Here is an 18,727-nt window from a genome sequence, read left to right as displayed (position 1 = left end):
CACCAAAGGGACTAAAAATAAAGCATTCTTTAGGAAAATGACAGAAAAAAAAATCATTGGCTGCCGGTGGAATGGTGGAAGAAACATAAGTGCAATGAGAATTACCAAAACACTAACAGCCCTAAATCTAGGACGAAACAGGGAATGCCATCAGCTTTGGCAACAAGAGCGATGGGCGTATTATAAGAAGAGATGGTGGTTTTGATAATGCCGGAGAAAAGTCAAGAGACAAGCAGTGGAATCTCACCTTACTGCTTTATAAAACCAAGAATGAGTAACTTCAAAGAAGCACTATAGGGGGTCAGTGGAAGCCCAAACAGAGAAGTCTGGGGGAAGGGACAAAAACATTCATGCACAGACCCTGATAATGAAAGCAAAGAACAGATTAGCTTTGCTCTGCACAAGAAAGAAAACCTTTAAAACGGAATTTTTCTTTTTCTTGTTTCTTTTTTTTTTTATGATCCAGCACAGAACACAAAGAAAGCAGCCGGTAGAAGAAACGCACAAAATTAGTCAGGATCAAAAGGAAGACAAGAAATAGTGCTTGTGTACAAACTACAAGGGAAAGATCTTAGACTGATTCAAACAGCGCTTTCAATTCATTCCACATAACAGCATGTCCTACCTCAGTAGTAAACATTGGTGACACAGAAAGATGGGAGCTGAAGGAAAAAATGTCATACACACACACATCCGTACAAGTCTCATTTGTCTAGGAGTAAGTGCCTTTATGACTCATTACAAAAGCCAATATAACAATGCAAAAATATTCGCTTATCTTACCTTATAAGCGAGGTACAGTAATAAGAGACAATAAAATCTTATACTCTATAAAAAACCTTACAAATGACAGAGTGGGCAGGGGGGTTCTATAAATAATTTCATTCTTTCCGAAAGAATGGCAGCTGCTTATATATATGAGGGGTGCTTACCAAAAGTACCCCGAGATTTTTCCCCAAAAAAACTCCATAATAGAACCCAAAGCTTGAACTTAAAATAAAGGGTTGGGTACAGGTCACCACTACCCAGTGAGTATTAAAGAACAGAAAAAATTCAGAAATACTCACAAAATACTGGTGATATCATCTGCCCATCGCGGACGTGCCCCCAACTGAAAAGGATTCAGGTCCCAATTCCTGCCCCATACTTTCTCTGTCTCTGTCATTTGCAAGTCAGGTACCTGGGGACACATCTTAAAGACCAGAAACCATCTTTCAAATATGTCCGTCTTTTATTATGAGTTTCACATCTTTTATACGAATCAGGTTTGCCAGCATGTGATGGCATGTGACGTAAACACAAACCATATATGGAAAGTCACATGAAACTTTAAACACATCAGCATTTTTCCTAGCTAGAGATTGAAGTCCAAAAGGTAAGAAAAAGCCTTGACCAGCAGAGCTTCTTAACTAAAGCTGTCTGTAAATACGGCTTAACAAAACAATTGAATTCACTTCACATTATCTCTGTTTAAACATTATCTGTCCTTGTATTCTCTTCAAGGAAGGGAAAGATAAACAGGGCCTACCTTTGCATCTTTAAACAACATATGCCTAAGGACACTTAATAAAGTTCTGATACGTGTCCCTTCAACAACCACAACCATACCATATACAAACGCACATCCCCCCAAACCCTCCCGGAAGTCTCCCCCTCTACTTCCACAACCCCATATCCAGATGGACTATAGAAATCCGTTCACACTCACCTGCCCAGCACCTCTCCCGCTCCCTATACCATGCCCCACATCTACAATGTGGGGAAAAGATGTACTCCCCCCGAAAACCCTTCCCTCTGCCAATACTATGTCTGCCAACCCCAGTGCTGCCAGAGTAAGGAAAGACCCTCCTCCCCCAAAAAGGGGAATAGTAAGATCCCCCCTCAAACCTCCAGGCAACACCCCCAGCAAAACCGCTGAGGAATGGCCACCAAGCTGCTCCCAGGAGAACACCCCAGAACCCTGCCCAGTTCCCCACCTTAGCAATCCCCCCAGGGATAGATATCTAACAAGCAGAGCTAAGAGAGAAAATAACGGTGGCAATCAGGGTAGTAAAGCAGGCACTGGCAGAAAGCAGAGACCTCACAATGCAAGAACAATAATTGGGCCGCCATCATGAGCTTAGGAGCACAAATAATAATAGGTACAAAAAAATACACAGAGCAGCCAGCAGACCCCAGGGGTCTCCATAGCCCGTCCAACAACCCCAGCGAGAAAACAGAAAGAACGAAAAAGAACCAGAAAGCAAAAGTAAAGGAAAAGAAGGAGAAAGGAGACTGAGCCTGCTGGCCCGGTAGCCATAGAGGCCCTTGTTTGCCACCACGCGCAGGGCCAGCCACTACCAAAGCCAGGCTCCACAGTGCGAGGTAACCATGATAGACTAGGAAGGGGAAATAAGAGCACCAAAAGGGCATCAAGCAGCAATGAAAAGACATTAAAGATAAAAAGTGAAAAGGGGAGAGTGGAAAAAGAACAGATCCACATAAGAACAGCAAAAAAGGGAAAAAGGAGGATAAAAGATAAAATGGGGGGGGGGGAGAAAGAGATACAAATTGTGCCACGCTGAAAAAGGACTGGCCGCAAGTGGCAGAATGCAAGTCCCAGTCTAGACATGCAAAGCAGCAGGCAGCGGCATACAGATCATCGGGCAGCGGTATTCTCCTCAGCGTCCACCACACTCTGCCGGGGTGGTGAAATATAGGGTCCTGTTGTCATGGTGCACTCGGAGTTTCGCCGGGTACTGCAGAGCGATCGCATCTGCTGTTGATGTAGTTGGGTGCAATAGGGAGCTATTGCCTTTCTAAGATCTGATACTCGCTGAGAATAATCTTGGAACAACAGGATCCGCTGGCCCTCATAGGAGATCCCACCTTTCGCTCTGTAGCAAGCCAGAAGATAGTGCTTGTCGGCAAAGTTGAGGATGCAGGCGATCACTGGCTGCAGTCTCCAATCTCCGTCCCGGCACGATCCCATCCTATGCACCCGCTCGATCAGGAAAGGCGTATCTCCCAGGTCCATGCCCAATTCCTTTGGCAAGCAGGTGGACACCAGATTCCTCAGATCCAGCTTCGTGAGTGATTCAGGCACGCCGATAAGTCGGATATTATTGCAGTGGCTCTGGTTTTCCAAATCTTCCGTCCGATCCTCCAGCCGGCGGACCTTATCCTCCAAGGTTTGGGCCCCTGCCTCCAACACCACGGTGCGGTCCTCCTGCGCGGATACCCTCTCCTCTATTTGTTGTAGTCGCGCCACTTGCTGCTCCAGAGTGTCTTCAATGGCATCAACAGTTGTCTGCAATCGGGTAAGTTTGTCACCCAGAAAGGAGGTTAAATAAAGTTTCAATTCCTCGATTGCATCTGCAGGCAAAGTTACAGTCGGGCTGTGCAGGGCCCGTGCAGGTGTCAGCGTCGCCATCTTGGCAGGGGTGGAAGGGCCTCTCGGAAACCTAGCAGGCTTCGAGGCTCAGGTCGGCATACCTCGAAAAGCGCGCTGAAAACAGCGTTAGCTGACAGCCCATGAAATGCCCCAAAAGAAAAGGTAAGCTGGGGACCCGTGAAGCACAGATTCAGGCCAGAGAAACCGATGAAACAGCTCCGGGAGCAGGAGAGGCGCTGAGGCACGTCTGCTTAGGTTGAGTGCATCACGTGACCCCCCCCCCCCCCTAAATACTTCTAATCTCCAGACAATCCACTTGTAATCCGCCTTGAACTGCAAAGTAATAGCGGAATAGAAATACCTAATGTAATATATGAAAAATGAATGGAAAAAATGGTGTTACAATTAGTACTATTATGGGGGCGGGATCTGGGGCGGAGATTGGGTGGATATGGGCGGGGTCTGGCCCACGACTTAGCCCAGTGTTCTTCAACTGCTGGTCCACAGACTGGTGCCAGTCCACAAAATAATTATCTAGTGTACGTATACCTGCCTGCATCCAATGCTTCCAGAAGATCTTAGACTCGCCAATTTGAATCTTGGAGTTTAGCCATAAGGATTGACATGTAGACTTCTCTACTGGAACATCTGTTAAGTTGTTAATAAATTTCAAAGTTTTCCAGGTATCAAATAAAATACTATTGTCCTTAACATATCAGGGTAACTTGATACTTAAAACATGACATAATCGCATTGGAGACATGAGTTGCCATTCTAAATAAAACCAATCAGGGAGATGTTCCATGAGCTCAGGAAACATCCAATACATACTCTGACACAGTATATAGGCCTGATGGTACCTATAAAAATTGGAAAAATTTACCCCACCTACCGCAATTGGTTTTTATAAAGATACTAAAGCAATTCAAGCAGTTTTACCCAGCCAAATAAATTTAGTAAGAATACTATTTAATTTCTTATAAAAGGACCCCTGAAAATAAATTGGCATTTGGTTATCCATTTGGTAGCAAACTACAGATAAAATCATCATCGTAACTGTTTGAACTCTCCCCCACCAAGACAGATGTAGGGGGTTTCATTGCTCACACATTTCTGAGACCTTTAGCAATAAAGATTTCTCATCTACTTTCATCGTGCCTTCCAATGTTTTTTGAATCCAAATACCTAAATATTTTATACCCTGGTGAACAGGTTTTGATTGCTAGATCAAAGGGTCCTGCAAGATGCATATGGGATTAAAAGTTTGTCAATGAAAGCTGGCTGATGGGAGTTTTTTGTTTTGAAAGCAAGAAGTAGTATTTTATAGGTGAAGTGGTGTGTGATGGGCAACCAATGAGCTTTGCAGAGAAGAGGAGTAACGTGATCGTATTTTTTTGCATGGTAGATAAGTTTAACAGCAGTGTTTTGTATTAATTGGAGACAACATATTTCCTTCTGGGTTATTCCTTGGTCGAGCTCATTACAGTAGTCTAAGGTCAAGATGACAAGGGAATGAATTAGTATATTGATTGAAGGGAGGTCGAGAAGGGAGGAAACAGAACGAATAAGTCATAACTTTTGAAAGCATTTTTGTGTTACAGCGCTGATTTGTTGATGAAATGTAAGATCTTTATCCAGGATAATGCCAAGAAGTTTAACTTTACTGTCCATTTGGATGGAAGAGAAATCAATGCTAATGGGGGTACAGAGATGTTAGAAAAAGAACACCTGTAGTTTTAAAAATGTTGGAGGCAAGAACTAATTTGATCAAGTTTGAAGTTGAATTCACAAATTTCTTTGGGGGAGGTGGAGTTTAGTGGATGAAGTAGTTGGATGTCATTGGCATAAGTGAGAACTGTAAGCCTATAGATTGAGCTAGAGTAAGTAGAAGGGTCGAGAAAATATTAAAAAGTAAAGGGGAGAGAATCGAACCCTGAGGAACCCCATAGGTTTGGGCGATTGTAGAGGAAATAGAGTTGTTGAAACTAACTCTGTAGTATCGATTATTCAGATAAGAGCAGAACCATTGTAGGGCAGTGCCTGATATCCCGAGGGTTTCTAGTCAATCGAGAAGAGGATGATCAATGGTATCAAAAGCGGATGTAAGATCTAGGGAGATTGAGGATTTACAGTGATCTTTGAAATAGAGAATTAAGATAGTCAAGCTGACAAGAGATAGTTCAGTAGAATAGTTTTTTGAAACCCTGTTTGATAAGGATGAAGAAGTGTTATTTTTTTCTGCAAAGTTGAATAGCTGGTTAAAAACCAGCTTCTCAGTTATTTTTGCCAGGAAAAGGTAAGTTAGCGATAGGGCGATAATTAGTAATTTGATTTTGTTTGAGTTTCAGATAAACAAGAGTGTATTTCCATGAAGAAGGTACAAGGCCTGATAGGCTTTTCTTGATCATGTCTAATAGGAATAGCCCAAAGATTGACAAGTATTTTTTGAAGACAGTGGGAGGTAAGCTTTCGAGAGAATTATTCGGCAGATTAAGACTGTGTTACTTTTTTCAGTTTGTCAATTGTGGGCAGTTGAAAGTCTGTTAAGGAGTTAAACGGGAGAGAGAAATCAGGGGTGTGTGGAATTGTGGTCGGGGATGAGGGGGGGGTAACTGAGTTTTGTACTGACAGATCTAAGTTTGTCTTCAAAGTGTTCAGCAAGAGCTTGAACAGAGGGATGATTTTGGTTGGTAGTGTGTCTAAGGAGAAAGAGAACGAACAATGGAGTATAGAGCAGATGAATTCTTGGTGAGTGCAATACATTTAGTATAAAATTCTTTCTTTGCTGTCTGCAATGATTTTTTATAGAAGGTGGCTAGCTAGTTCTTTGTATTTTCTTAGTTTGTAACAGGTTCCATGGATTACATTACCCCCATGTGATGCCTCTAAGAAACCTGACAATGTCCAGATAGGTGGTCACAGAGCTTCTCAGAGGCTTAGGACCAAAACAAGAAAGACTGGCAATCTGAACCCTCAGACAGCCAGACCCTTTTCCAGCCTCTCTTGAAGGAACGCAAGCATCACAAAAAAATAAACACGAGCAGAAAAGACCGATTTCTACTGTCTCGCTTGTAAGAAAGCAACTGGAGACCAGAGGGCAGTCCTGAAGTAAGAGGGGGAGGTCAGAAAAAATTATGTAAATGAGGCTTCCTACAAGCACATGGGATGATAGACCACTTGTCCAAGAACATAGCTTTCTGCATCAACCCCACTGCTGGGTTGTGTTATGTGCGTTCACTTCTTAATGGAATGCATATATATATAAATAAAATACACACCCTTCCACCCTAGAATGACTCTTTTTACCATAGCAAAGTTTGTTATGAAACCACACTTTTTGCATTTGTGGGATGTCACATATTCAGTAAAAATAAACATAAAAGGCAACCAAGTGTTAGAAAATTTACCCCTATATTTATTAGCAACAAATTCCTCTTCAGAAAGAATTAATGTGGTCTATAGAAGAGTAAACCAATAAAACTCTGTGGAGTGAGGATGTTCCTAAATGGACTTTATGTGAAAGTGTCAAAGTTGCAAAGGTACATTGAAATCATCCCCATAAAAGCCTGTAGCATGGATAAGGCAGACCTAGGTATCCTCAGAGAAAAGCAATCTATTACTTAATTTGCAACTCCAAGACCCAAAATATATGCCAGTTTGTTTCTATTTATTTAACAGTAAGCAAGGCTAGGTCTTATCCCCAAAGGGCGTTATGTCCGGTAACAAACTACACGTAGCTATGATGTCAATTTTTTCAGCCACACTTCTGAGGTCATCGAGGATCAGACGGATGCTATGGGAGGCGCTGATGATGCCGTTTTGTGAGCTGCTGAACTGACTGGTGAGAGCCTGCAGCTCCTTGGCCGTCGTCTGATACATATGTTTAACGGTGCCCTGGATGTCCTGGCCCAGGTGGGAATTACTTTCTAGCAATTTCAGTTGCAACAAAGTGCTGTCACGACTGTGAGGCTGAAGGGCGAGCCCTGGCTTCTCCTCCTGCTCCGCATTGCGTATCACGATCAGGAGAGGGAGAGGGAGGGAGGTGTGAATCGATTCAGGAGGGCCTTCGGTTTCCGACACTGACAAGGCCACCGGGGTAACAGACGTCAGATAAATTTCTTCTTCAGAGTCCGTTTCTGACGCTTCTCCCCGCACCACCGTCTGGTACCTGCTAGCAAACATTTTTCTACTTTCCGTAACCTACGAGAAAGAAATAATCCATTGCTCTTATTTTCTTCACCACTATTTCTCTATAGCTTTCCTATCGACAAAGTGGCTTAAAGCGGTCCTAAGTCATGCAATAACTCCTTACTCGTATTTACGTTTGAGCGGGAAGATTTATTTCTCTCACTACCTGGCAGCCGAAAGTCTCAGCGAGCGTCAGAAGCCCAAGAAATCCAACGGTCGAAGACGAAGGACGAGGCCGGAAGTGCGACCGGAAAGAGGTTGAGAGAGGAAAGGGCGCCAAAGGCTAGTCTGAAGCTTCCCCTGCCTGTGGCTAATCCAGTGTTTTGGCCAAAGGCACACTTGTTTCATGAAAAAAACCACCATTAGAAAATGTTAAAAAATTTAACTCTCTGCCTATATTGACTATATATAAAGTAATTCTCTTGAATAGGAATCAAATAAACACAAAGAAAGTATTTTATAATTACTTTATTATGAAATAAAAATTATAAAATACTTTATTCAGTGCGAAACCTGGGCCTGTTTGGCTGAACACAAAGCTGATATTCTGGCTGGAATGGAAGAAAGACACACACGTAGCTCTTCGTCAACAGCTTTCAGTCTCTCTCTGTATTTGGTTTTTATAGCATACAAAAATAGACAAATATACCCTCCATCCTTTTTATTAAACCACAATAGCAGTTTTTAGCGCAGGGAGCTGCGCTGAATGCCCAGCGCTGCTCTTGACGCTCATAGGCTCCTGCGCTAAAAACCACTATTGCGGTTTAGTAAAAGGTGACCATATTGTAAAATATAGACAGCAGATATAAATTCAGAACTGTGCATAGTAAGTGAAGGGAAGTTTTCATCTCTGGGAATTTACCCAGTTAACTATTAAGTTATTTGGGCAAATTCCTTTGAAAACTGTGGTAATACTGCCTCCACTTTGCTAAATTTAAAATAAAATCATTTTTCCTACCTTGTCTGGTGATTTCTGGTTGCACTTTCTTCTTCTGACTGTGCATCCAATCTTTCTTCCCTTCTATCAGCCTGTATGCTTTCTCTCCTCCACACCTCATTCCCTCCCCCAACTTTTTCTTCCTCTCTCCCTGACCTTTCTTTCTTTTTTTCTGTTTCTCTTCTTTCCTTCTGTTTCCCTGCCTGCCCCCTTTCTTTCTCCCTGCCGTTCCCCAAGCCACTGCCACTGCCGCTGCCATCGGGGAACAGGACCCACCAATGGATAACAGGCCCCAAAGCCGACGCCAACGCATGCTCTCCCTGATGTCAGTTCTGCAATCGGAGAGGAAGTTCCGCCCAGCCAGGCAGCGATTGGCTGGCCCGAACTTCCTCTCCGACTGCAGAATTGACGTCGGGGAGAAGAAGACTTATCGGCTCGATAGATTAGATCGCCAAGACAAAGTGAGTCCTGGGTGATCGACTCACTTTGCCTTGGCGAGCTACTGGCGCCCCTGCCTCGGGCCCCCTGTCAGCTCCGGGTCTCTAAATGCAGGACTGGTAGTACTGCCCTGATGGCGGCCCTGCGGCACACCAGGAACAGCGGTTGAAAAACACTGGCGTAGAGAATGGGTGGGGGAAGTGGGTTATTCGGCCTACAATGGCAGGCAACACGGGGTCGCCATTTTAGTCCATAAACAGTTACCTCTTACCATCCATAAGATAATTCAGGATAAAGAGGGTCGCTATGTTCTTCTCTTGGGAGAGCTGTGGAGGTCTCATTTTCTTTTTTGTAATCTCTATTTCCCAAACATTTACAATCACCAATTCTATTCTGGGCTCTTGGGTATCCTGACGCAATATCCCACGTACCAACTGGTTGTTGGCGGGGATTTTAATATCATGGCTGACCATGCTGTGGATTATTCTCCTGCCAAGCCGCGGCCTTGTAATCACGACCAGAGGGGGGTGAACTTTCTCTGTAGTCCTTTGGAGTTGGTAGATGCTTGGAGAACGCTGCACCCATTTGATAGAGAATTTACGTTCTTCTCTCATCCCCATACTATGTACTCACACCTGGACTATATTTTGGTGTCGTCTTCTCTCTTTTCCAGGGTTGACACAGTCACCATTGAGGATACATCGCTTTCCGATCACGCGGCGGTGGTACTTACGCTGGGAGTCTCGGATCGACCTGGGGAGCGCTCCTGGCGTTTTCTCGCAGCTTTATATGGGGATAAAGACTTTCGTACTTTTCTTAGAGCTAAATGGCTTGAGTATGACTCCGACAATCGTGCGTCGGAGGTGGATTCAGAAATTTTTTGGGAGGCTTCTAAGGCGGTCCTGCATGGGCATATTATTCAGTATACCTCTGCTAAGCGACGGCGGCAAGGAGAGGCGCTCATGACTCTCTGGGGGCAGCTGGCCACTTTACGCAGGCGCCATTACAATAGTTTGGACGCGGCTGAGCTACAGCAACTTAAGTCTATTCATTTACAAATCAGTGATATCCTTGACCAGAGGGCCCGGCAAAACATCTGGACTTCTTGCAAGCTGATATTAGAAAGGGACTAGCGGTTTCTTTGCTACATGTTCTGATTGTGGGTCTCTCGTGCTTGGGTCCCGCTGCTCTCAGGGGTTCCCTGGCGTCTCTCCCGGACGTTGTCTGTTTCTTGTGGGGGGCATGGAGGCTGAGGCCTCCCTGGGGACTGCCTTGTCCACCGTGGAATTTGAAACTGGTTCTCCACTCGCTGGTTCGTCCACTCTATGAACCCCTGGATCAGATCTCTCTGAAAGATCTCACCATCAATACCGTTCCTTGTAGTGGTCTATTCTGTGCTTATGGTATCAGAGGTACAAGCTCTTTCGTGCAGAGATCATTTTCTCCACATCACGGATTCTGTGGTCCTCTTGAGGACCATGCTTTCCTTTCTTCCGAAGGTGGTTTTAGAGTTCCTTTTAAATTAGGAAGTTCGGCTACCCGCCTTTGTTCCATCGGGCTCCAAGTCCAAGGACCGTATTTTGCGGTCCCTGGATATGAGGTGTCCCCTTCTGAGATTCCTAGAGGCCACGGATGACTTCCACTTTTGAGTCACCTTTTTGTGCTGGCTGGTCCTGCCCGGAGGGGCAAGCCGGCTTCTAAGGCTACCATCTCTAGATGGATCTGCGTGGCAATTTCCGCTGCTTATGTGTCAGCAGGGAAGAAGCCTCCCCTTGGAGTTAAGGCTCATTCTACCAGAGGAATGGCTTCATCTTGGGCCAAATCAACAGCTGTTTCTCCTGAGGAGATTGGCAGGGCGGCCATGGGCCTCTCTCTCCATACTTCACAAAGTTCTACTGGCTTGTTGTGGCAGCCAAGTAAGATGTGGCTTTTGGGGCTTCAGTTCTGGCGGCAGGCTCATCAGGCCCCCCTGATGTTCTGGGAATGCTCTGATATGCCCCTACCATTCATCCTACAGAGAGGGATTGTACAAGAACGAATGATTAGGTTTCTTACCTCTGCTAATCTTCTTTCTTGTAAATCTCCTCTGTAGGCTGAACACCTGCCCAGATTTTCTGTCCGATTTGCAGGTCGCCTGACCAGTAACAGGTAAGCTGGATTTCTGTCTTTGACCAGGCTTACTGAGAATTCCATATTTGTCCCTTAACGTGGGGTTTGAGGGGATGGTTGCCCCTTCCGAACCCTCAGGCTGTGTCTTCTTTATCCAAATTTGTACAGTTCCAAATTGTTTATGGTTCTAGTTTAATGTTTATGCTATGTTTAGCCTTAGAAAGACACAAATGTTAGGGCAGTAAATAAGTCAATAGGTTCTGAGAGTGGTATTCTGAAGATTAGAAAATTGTGTAAACACAAGGCAATAAATAGAATATTTTATATATATAAAATTTTTTTGTGAAATGGGATATCCTCAGTGTGAGAGGTCAGTGAGGGGAGGAGAAGGCAAAGGTTAAACAAACCCCTACCAGCACACCATCATCGGATACCTCACATGTGCCTCAACAGAAATAGTGAAAAACAATGTAATAAATAATTATAATAATCACACAAGTGAAATCAAGCAGAAAAACCACTCTGAGAACCCCCCAGCCAACTCCCACAATAAACTCAGACTTAGCTTGGATTAGATGAAAACAATTTCCTTCGGTTTAACAGAAAAGTCCAGGAAATCACATTCAAAGATCCCCTTATGGCAGGGTTCAACCAAGCCCGGTTTAGGTAACTCAGGGTCCCTTCATCAGGAAGCCATCGGTACTGAATCGCTGAAAAAATCAATGGCCACGCAGATGAACAATCCAAGCCAGCTGGGAGGAGGACGGAGCTAACAGAGTGGAGCGCATGCCACGCTTAAAAGCCAAACAGGAAATATGTCATGCAAAGGAGAACCAATCAAAAAAATGATAGCACTATACGATGGTGTTCCACTCAATGCTATCGTTCAGTCCGTGGGGTTGTACAGAACACAAATGGAAAATCCAGAATTGTTCTCTTAGTTGAATGAGAGACATCTTGTCCCCTCTAAAGTCCCCAGGTAGTTCCAAGACAAACCAAGTTAGTTCATAAAATTCATGGCCCTTGTCCAAGCAGTGGGGAACTAGGGGAGCAGAATAAGAGGTAGTGTTGAGTCTGCTTTTATGTTCGGACAATCTGGGCTTGATTTTCCTACTGGTACGTCCCATATATATATAAGATTACATGGGCAGGTGATGATGTAAATGACCCACTGAGAGTCGCACGTGGTATGATGCCTCAAATTATAGACCTGCTGGGTTTGAGGATGTTGCCAGCTGGAAATGGAAAGAGTGTTCCGACACATGTTGCAGTGCCCGCATGCCGTATGGCTCCCTGATCCCGAACTTGTACAGGGAATCATAGGAGTCAATAAATTACTCAAGTTCTTGGGATGGGAAAATGTAATACGTGGAGGTTCCTTGAAAATAGTGTGGGAATCCAAAACATGCCAATGTTTTTTGATGATGTTGGCAACTTGATGCGCTTGATTAGAAAAAGAGAGAACACATATTTGGCGATCAGAGCTTTTATTAGGCGTCATAGTACGCAGCAACTGAGGGTTGGCATAACGGACCTTGTGTTCACACAATTTTCTAATCTTCAGAATACCACTGTCAGAACCTATTGACTTATTTACTGCCCTAATGTTTGTGTCTTTTGAAGTTCCTCTGGCAGTCTCTTTTTGGAATCGTTTTGTGTTGCTATGTTTAGCCTTAGGACAATAATGTTGAAATTGTTTATCCTGAGCAGAATTGATTATGTAGCAGGGAGCAGGGCTTTGGCGTCAGAGTCAATTTTGGGTACCTGGAGTTGATAAAAATGTACTGATTCCGACTCCTGATAAATTTAAGTTATAATAATAATTTAAAAAAATACAGCAGGTTCAAATGTACCATTTCACAAACAATAGTCATAATTAACACATTGTTTGCGGGCATTTTTCACTGATCTACGCCGAAAAGTGGGCAAATTTTTTAAATGTTACATGGGAAATTACGTTTTGCGTAAAATAGCTGTAACTTCTGATCCATTGCTTATTTTTGAATAAAACCTTCAATTTCTTTTCTTATACGTGCACACATACTCTCCTGTCGATGTCTGCCCCCCAGTACTAATGTCTAAGGCTTCATCCAAGTTTCTAGCTGATCTCTACACATAGCTAGTAGACATGCTAAATAAAGGGGAGTTTCCCAAAGAAAGAGACCACATTATCATCAGACCTATCCTGAAAGACATGAAGAAATCAACCGCTCAGATTGAGAACTACAGACCCATTGCCCTAAATCCTCTCTTCATAAAACTAATGGAAGGACTAGTTCAATCCCAACTAATGAGACACAGAAAAGTTTCACCTACTCCTTGATTCTTAATCAGGCTTTAGACCAGGGGTAGGGAACTCCGGTCCTCGAGAGAAGTATTCTAGTCGGGTTTTCAGGATTTCCCCAATGAATATGCATTGAAAGCAGTGCATGCAAATAGATCTCCTGCATATTCATTGGGGAAATCCTGAAAACCCGACTGGAATATGGCTCTCGAGGACTGGAGTTCCTGCTTTAGACCATCATTCAGTACAGAAACTGTAATTGCCTCCCTCTTGAATGACATGTATGACATAACATAGAAACATAGAAGATGACGGCAGAAAAGGGCTACAGCCCATCAAGTCTGCCCACTCTGCTTACCCACCCCCTGTCTATGCCCTAATGACCCAATTTCCTTATCTTGACCCTTGTAGGGATTCCACATGGGTATCCCATTTATTCTTAAAGTCTGGCACGCTGTCTGCCTCGATCACCTGCACTGGAAGCTTGTTCCAATGATCAACCACTCTCTCTGTGAAGAAATACTTTCTGATGTCGCCATGAAATTTTCCGCCCCTGAGTTTGAGCGGGTGCCCTCTTGTGGTCGAGGGTCCCTTGAGAAAGAAAATATCATTTTCCACTTCGACATGTCCCGTGAGGTACTTAAATGTTTTGATCATGTCTCCCCTCTCCCTACGTTCCTCGAGAGTGTAGAGCTGCAATTTGTTCAGTCTCTCTTCGTACGAGAGACCCTTGAGCCCCGATATCATCCTGGTTCCCGATTCAATTCTGCGCACATCTTTACTGTAATGTGGCCTCCAGAATTGCACACAGTACTCCAGATGAGGTCTCACCATGGCCCTGTACAACGGCATTATGACTTCAGGCTTTCGGCTGACGAAACTTCTATTGATACAACCCAATATCTGCCTTGCCTTAGATGAAGCCTTCTTCACTTGATTGGCAGTTTTCATGTCTGCACTGATGATTACTCCTAAATCTCGTTCTGCTGAAGTCCTAGTTAAAGTTTCTCCGTTCAAGAAGTACGTCTTGCATGGATTTCCGCTTCCGAGGTGCATGACCTTACATTTCTTAGCATTGAAGCCTAGCTGCCAGGTTGAGGACCAACTTTCCAATATAAGCAGGTCCTGCGCCATATAATTCTGTAAACTGCATTCACTTACTATATTACATAGTTTGGCATCATCGGCGAATAGTGTTATTTTACCTTGAAGTCCTTGAGTCAGATCCCCTATGAATATGTTGAAAAGGAGTGGACCCAGGACTGAGCCCTGCGGCACTCCACTGGTCACCTCCGATGTTTTAGAGAGAGTACCATTAACCACCACCCTCTGAAGTCTGCCACTCAGCCAATCATTGACCCAAGCAGTTAGTGTCTTTCCTAACCCCATCGATTCCATCTTGCTTAGCAGCCTGCGGTGTGGGACACTGTCAAAAGCTTTACTGAAGTCCAGGTACACGACGTCCAAAGACTCTCCCAAGTCCAACTTTCTTGTTACCCAGTCAAAGAAGCTGATGAGTTTGGATTGGCAGGACTTACCCTTGGTGAATCCATGCTGACTGGGATCCTGAAGATTCCCTTCATTCAAGATCGTGTCCAATTTGCTTTTAATTAGTGTTTCCATGAGTTTGCACACTATTGATGTGAGACTCACCGGTCTATAATTCACAGCCTCTGCCCTGCAACCCTTTTTATGCAGAGGAACGACATTAGCTAATTTCCAGTCCAGGGGAACTTTTCCCTTACTTAGGGAGAGATTGAATAGCTCAGCCAACGGTTTCGCCAGGACATCGCTCAATTCTCTGAGCACTCTTGGGTGCAAATTGTCTGGTCCCATGGCTTTGTTCACCTTGAGTCTTGCCAGTTCACTGTAAACTTCACCTGATGTGAACTCAATGATACAACTAGACCTCAGTAGTGCATTTGACCTAGTGGACCACGACTTACTGCTGCTTTGCCTAGACTCCTTTGGACTATCGGGAAATGTCCTCCAATGGTTCCAAGGCTTCTTAAAATGTTGCAGCTACCAAATGCAGTCTGGAGAGACCCTATCTGACAAATGGACCAGCAAATGTGTTCCTCAAGGCTCCCCTCTATCACCCCTTCTCTTCAATGTCTATCTATCCTCCCTGGGAGCTCATTTAAAAAGCTTAAATGTTACCCAATATAGTTACACTGACGACATTACTATTGCCCTCCCTGTCATCTGCTACCATCTGCAGAGATTTAAAGAATAGACTCGGTCTTATCCACTATAGAAGGGTGGATGTCACACATCAAGTTATAACTAAACATTGAAAAAACTAAGTTTTTTCTAGCCACCTCTACCAACTGCACCTTGGACACCCTAACTCTGAGAGGAAATACCTTTCCCATCACCCCTTCAATTAGAATCCTGGGAGTTCACCTTGATAGCTAGCTATCTATGACCACTCAAGTAGACCAAGTTGTACGCAAAGGCTTCACGCTTTGGAAACTAAGATCCATAAGTTAATTCTTTGAATTTGCACCTTTCCGATTACTAGTCCAAATGCTAGTGTTAAGCCTCCTGGACTACGGAAACATTTCATACCTAGCAGGACAATGCAGGCATTTCCGGAAACTGAGTATCATCCAAAACATGGCATGAGACTAATCTTTAACCTGAAAAAATTTGACCAGATAACTCCATTCTACCAAAAACTACATTGGCTTCCTGTGAGGGAAGAGTTCTTTTCAAATTTGGCTGCCTTGTCTACAAAGCCCTACATGGCCCACTGCCTAACTACCTAACTGCTCAATTCTTGTTCTCGTTGCCAAGCCGCTCCACACGTTCCCGATCATTTTTTACCTACCCTTCAGTCAAAGGCTGTACTCAGAAAATATTCATTAATCGACTCTTAACATACCAAGCCGCTTCCAAGGATACTGAACTGGGCCAAATGGTAGGAATATCAACATCATATATGCATTTTAGAAAGCTATTAAAAACCCATCTGTTCTAAAAAAATTTGTAATCCCTTCAAAGCAGCATACTGTTTAACAAGTTAATTTGAGTGTAAACAAGTGTAATGATGTAGGTGTAGGTGAGAGAGGAGGTTGAGGGAGGACATAAAGATGTTGAAAAGGATAGGAGATAGGGGAGAGCCTTGCGGGACTCCACAGTTCGGTTTCCAGTGGGAGGATGAGGTGCCATTTATATTGACAGTGTAAGAACGAGAGCGGAGGAATTTTGAGAACCAGTCTAGGACTGTGGAGTTAATGCCTATCTCAGAGAGTTGGTAAACAAGAATATCATGGTGGACAACGTCGAAAGCAGTGGAAAGGTCAAATTGTAGGGGGACGGCGAACTTGTTTTGAGAGTGAAGTTGATGAACCTTTGAGATCAGGGAGGACAGTAGGGATTCGGTGCTGAAGTTGGGACGAAAGCCATATTGATAGGGAGGGTAGGAGAATAGAGAATCTCTCTAAGTATGAAGAGAGTTGGGTAGAAATGATGGAGTCTAGCATCTTGGTTAGGAGAGGGATATTTGCAATTGGGTGGTAGCTGGATGGTATGGTCTAAGAAAAGGGGATTAAGATTTGATTATATTGTAAGAATTTTTTCTTCTGAAATATTTTCCTTCTCTGTGTTTCATGTAACAAGATGTTCTTGTGAATTTTATTTGAAAATTATAAATAAAGGAAAAAAAAATTATATTAAAATATCGGGTCGCTGAATGAGCCTCACCGACCTGATAAGTCTTGTAGACATAGGGGGAAACTACTGCTTGTCCTAGGATTGGTAGTAAATGTTGCTACCATTTGGTTTCTTGCACTTGAAACATGGATTGGCCATGGTTGGAAGCAGGATACTGGGCTAGATGGACTTTTGGTCTGACCCAGTCTAGCTATAGCTTTCGTCTTGCTGGTGTAATTCAACTTGGAGATGTTGATAATAATTGAAAAAAACTTCAAATCCCATAATGCACTATGCAGAAATGTAGACCATCAGGGCTGGCCTGTTTCTAAGCCACGTTTAGGCCAATAGAAACCTAAGATAAGAATGTATTTCTCTACCGAAATGACCGGAGAGTTCAATGCGGTTTACAAAAGATGAGTTCGAAATAAGAGGCCTAAAAGCGGTGCCGTCCACCGTTCGGGAGCAGCAACGTCTATTGAAATGAAACTATCAAGGGCTACGCACTGGATGCAGCACACAAGAAAGCGCCAGTCGAGAGGGGATTGGTGGAAATGTATTGACGTCAGAGGTTGCGTCCCTTGGCGGTAATTGGATGACGGGGAAATGGGGCGTATCCTAAAGTGCAGCCATTGAGCGAAAGCAGTGGCGGGCCGAGGGGTTGAATTTCGCTGCGTCTCGCGCTCTCTCTCGTTTCGGGATGTCGGTGGTTTCTTCTCCCGCGGTGAATGTGCTTGTCAGTAGTACCGTCACCTCTTTCACAGCCCAGAAGCGCTACAACCGGGGACTGACTCTAGCTGAGCTCAAGGTGTGTTCGGTGTCATCGCGGTGGGTGGAGACTAAAGAAACTAAAATGGACGACGGTCCGTGGAAAGAGTTTCCTTCGGAAAGGGCGGGAACGCAGAAGCCGTTTACCGTGGCATATGATGTCTCAATTCGAACCAGGGGAAGATCCGACGGGCCGCTGTCGTGGCTGGTCCTGTAGCCATTGAAAAGAGGTTGGCGGAGGGATGCCACTCGCACCCCCAAGGGCAGGGTTATTGGGGGGGGCAGCAGGGGGCAGTGGGCATCGCTTCTGGGGAGGGGGTGTTGCTTGATGGCAGGTCAGGCCTTACTTTCCTGTTGAGGCCTGAGCCAAAAAGTAAGGCTAGGACAGCTCAGATCTGCTGGAAAATGTAGGACTGAGGTTAGAGAATCACTGGACCAGAATCATTGCCTGGAGTGCTCGTTTGAATATTAATATGAATGTTTTGCAAGGCAGAGTCAGAGGCTGCTAGGAAGCTTAGAGGCCACCCAGAAGGCCGTTTTGATCATCCACTCCTACAATGAATGCTAAACCCCTATGTTAAAGTTTTGACAATTTTCCCCTAAGTACTAATAAGATAATCAGGAATGGAGAAGGAAAGACTGATAAAAGAAAGATGAAGGGGAAGGAAGAGCATCTATTTAGTTGGAGGGCAGGGCCATACATACCAACCTTTACCGTTGCTGATGCTATGTTATGCTGGGCAAAAAAACGGATTACATGAAGGTCTCATTCACTTACCTGTGTTTTGAAGACTTCTGCCGCCTAGGCCAGTGTCCTGCAAACTTTCTCGAGCTGCGGCACACTAAAAGGTAGTGGCCATGTCTTGAGGCATCTGGAAGTGGGTAGATATCGCTGTGATGACATCATGCGCATACGTGACATCATGTCGACGTCTGTGTGTGTGAAGGCCCTCCAGGCATGCCCTGAGACGCA

The 18,727-nt window shown here is 44.3% G+C and overlaps 2 protein-coding genes across 6 annotated transcripts in view; one reads left to right on the top strand and one right to left on the bottom strand.

Moving 5' to 3' along the window:
* Positions 1-6,765: 6,765 nt before the first annotated feature.
* Positions 6,766-7,882, bottom strand: BLOC1S3 (biogenesis of lysosomal organelles complex 1 subunit 3). 3 transcript variants are annotated; one of them, XM_033955091.1, is made up of 2 exons: positions 7,728-7,882; positions 6,766-7,573 (listed from the first exon to the last, which is right to left on the bottom strand). In XM_033955091.1, exon 2 carries the CDS (start codon positions 7,553-7,555, stop codon positions 7,061-7,063), a length of 495 nt encoding a protein of 164 aa, XP_033810982.1. In that variant the 5' UTR covers positions 7,556-7,573; positions 7,728-7,882; the 3' UTR covers positions 6,766-7,060. The 3 variants fall into 3 exon arrangements, with proteins under 3 accessions (XP_033810982.1, XP_033810983.1, XP_033810984.1); XM_033955092.1 differs by having other exon boundaries at positions 7,686-7,825; XM_033955093.1 differs by having other exon boundaries at positions 7,696-7,795.
* TBCB (tubulin folding cofactor B) overlaps positions 7,153-18,727 on the top strand; it is a 90,130-nt gene continuing 78,555 nt past the window's right edge. The window contains exon 1 of one of the 3 annotated variants that reach the window (XM_033955089.1): positions 7,153-7,285. In XM_033955089.1, the coding sequence (XP_033810980.1) occupies positions 7,253-7,285 (33 nt within the window). In that variant the 5' untranslated portion in view covers positions 7,153-7,252. Of the gene's footprint in view, positions 7,286-17,601; positions 17,795-17,859; positions 17,985-18,727 lie in introns of those variants that run through there. The other 2 variants (XM_033955088.1, XM_033955090.1) reach the window with 2 other exon arrangements.

The sequence above is a fragment of the Geotrypetes seraphini genome, chromosome 8 (genome assembly GCF_902459505.1).
Source record: "Geotrypetes seraphini chromosome 8, aGeoSer1.1, whole genome shotgun sequence".
In the NCBI taxonomy this organism is placed as follows: domain Eukaryota; kingdom Metazoa; phylum Chordata; class Amphibia; order Gymnophiona; family Dermophiidae; genus Geotrypetes; species Geotrypetes seraphini.
The sequence above is the reverse complement of the archived record's forward strand: the minus strand, read 5'-3'. Positions and strand labels throughout refer to the sequence as shown.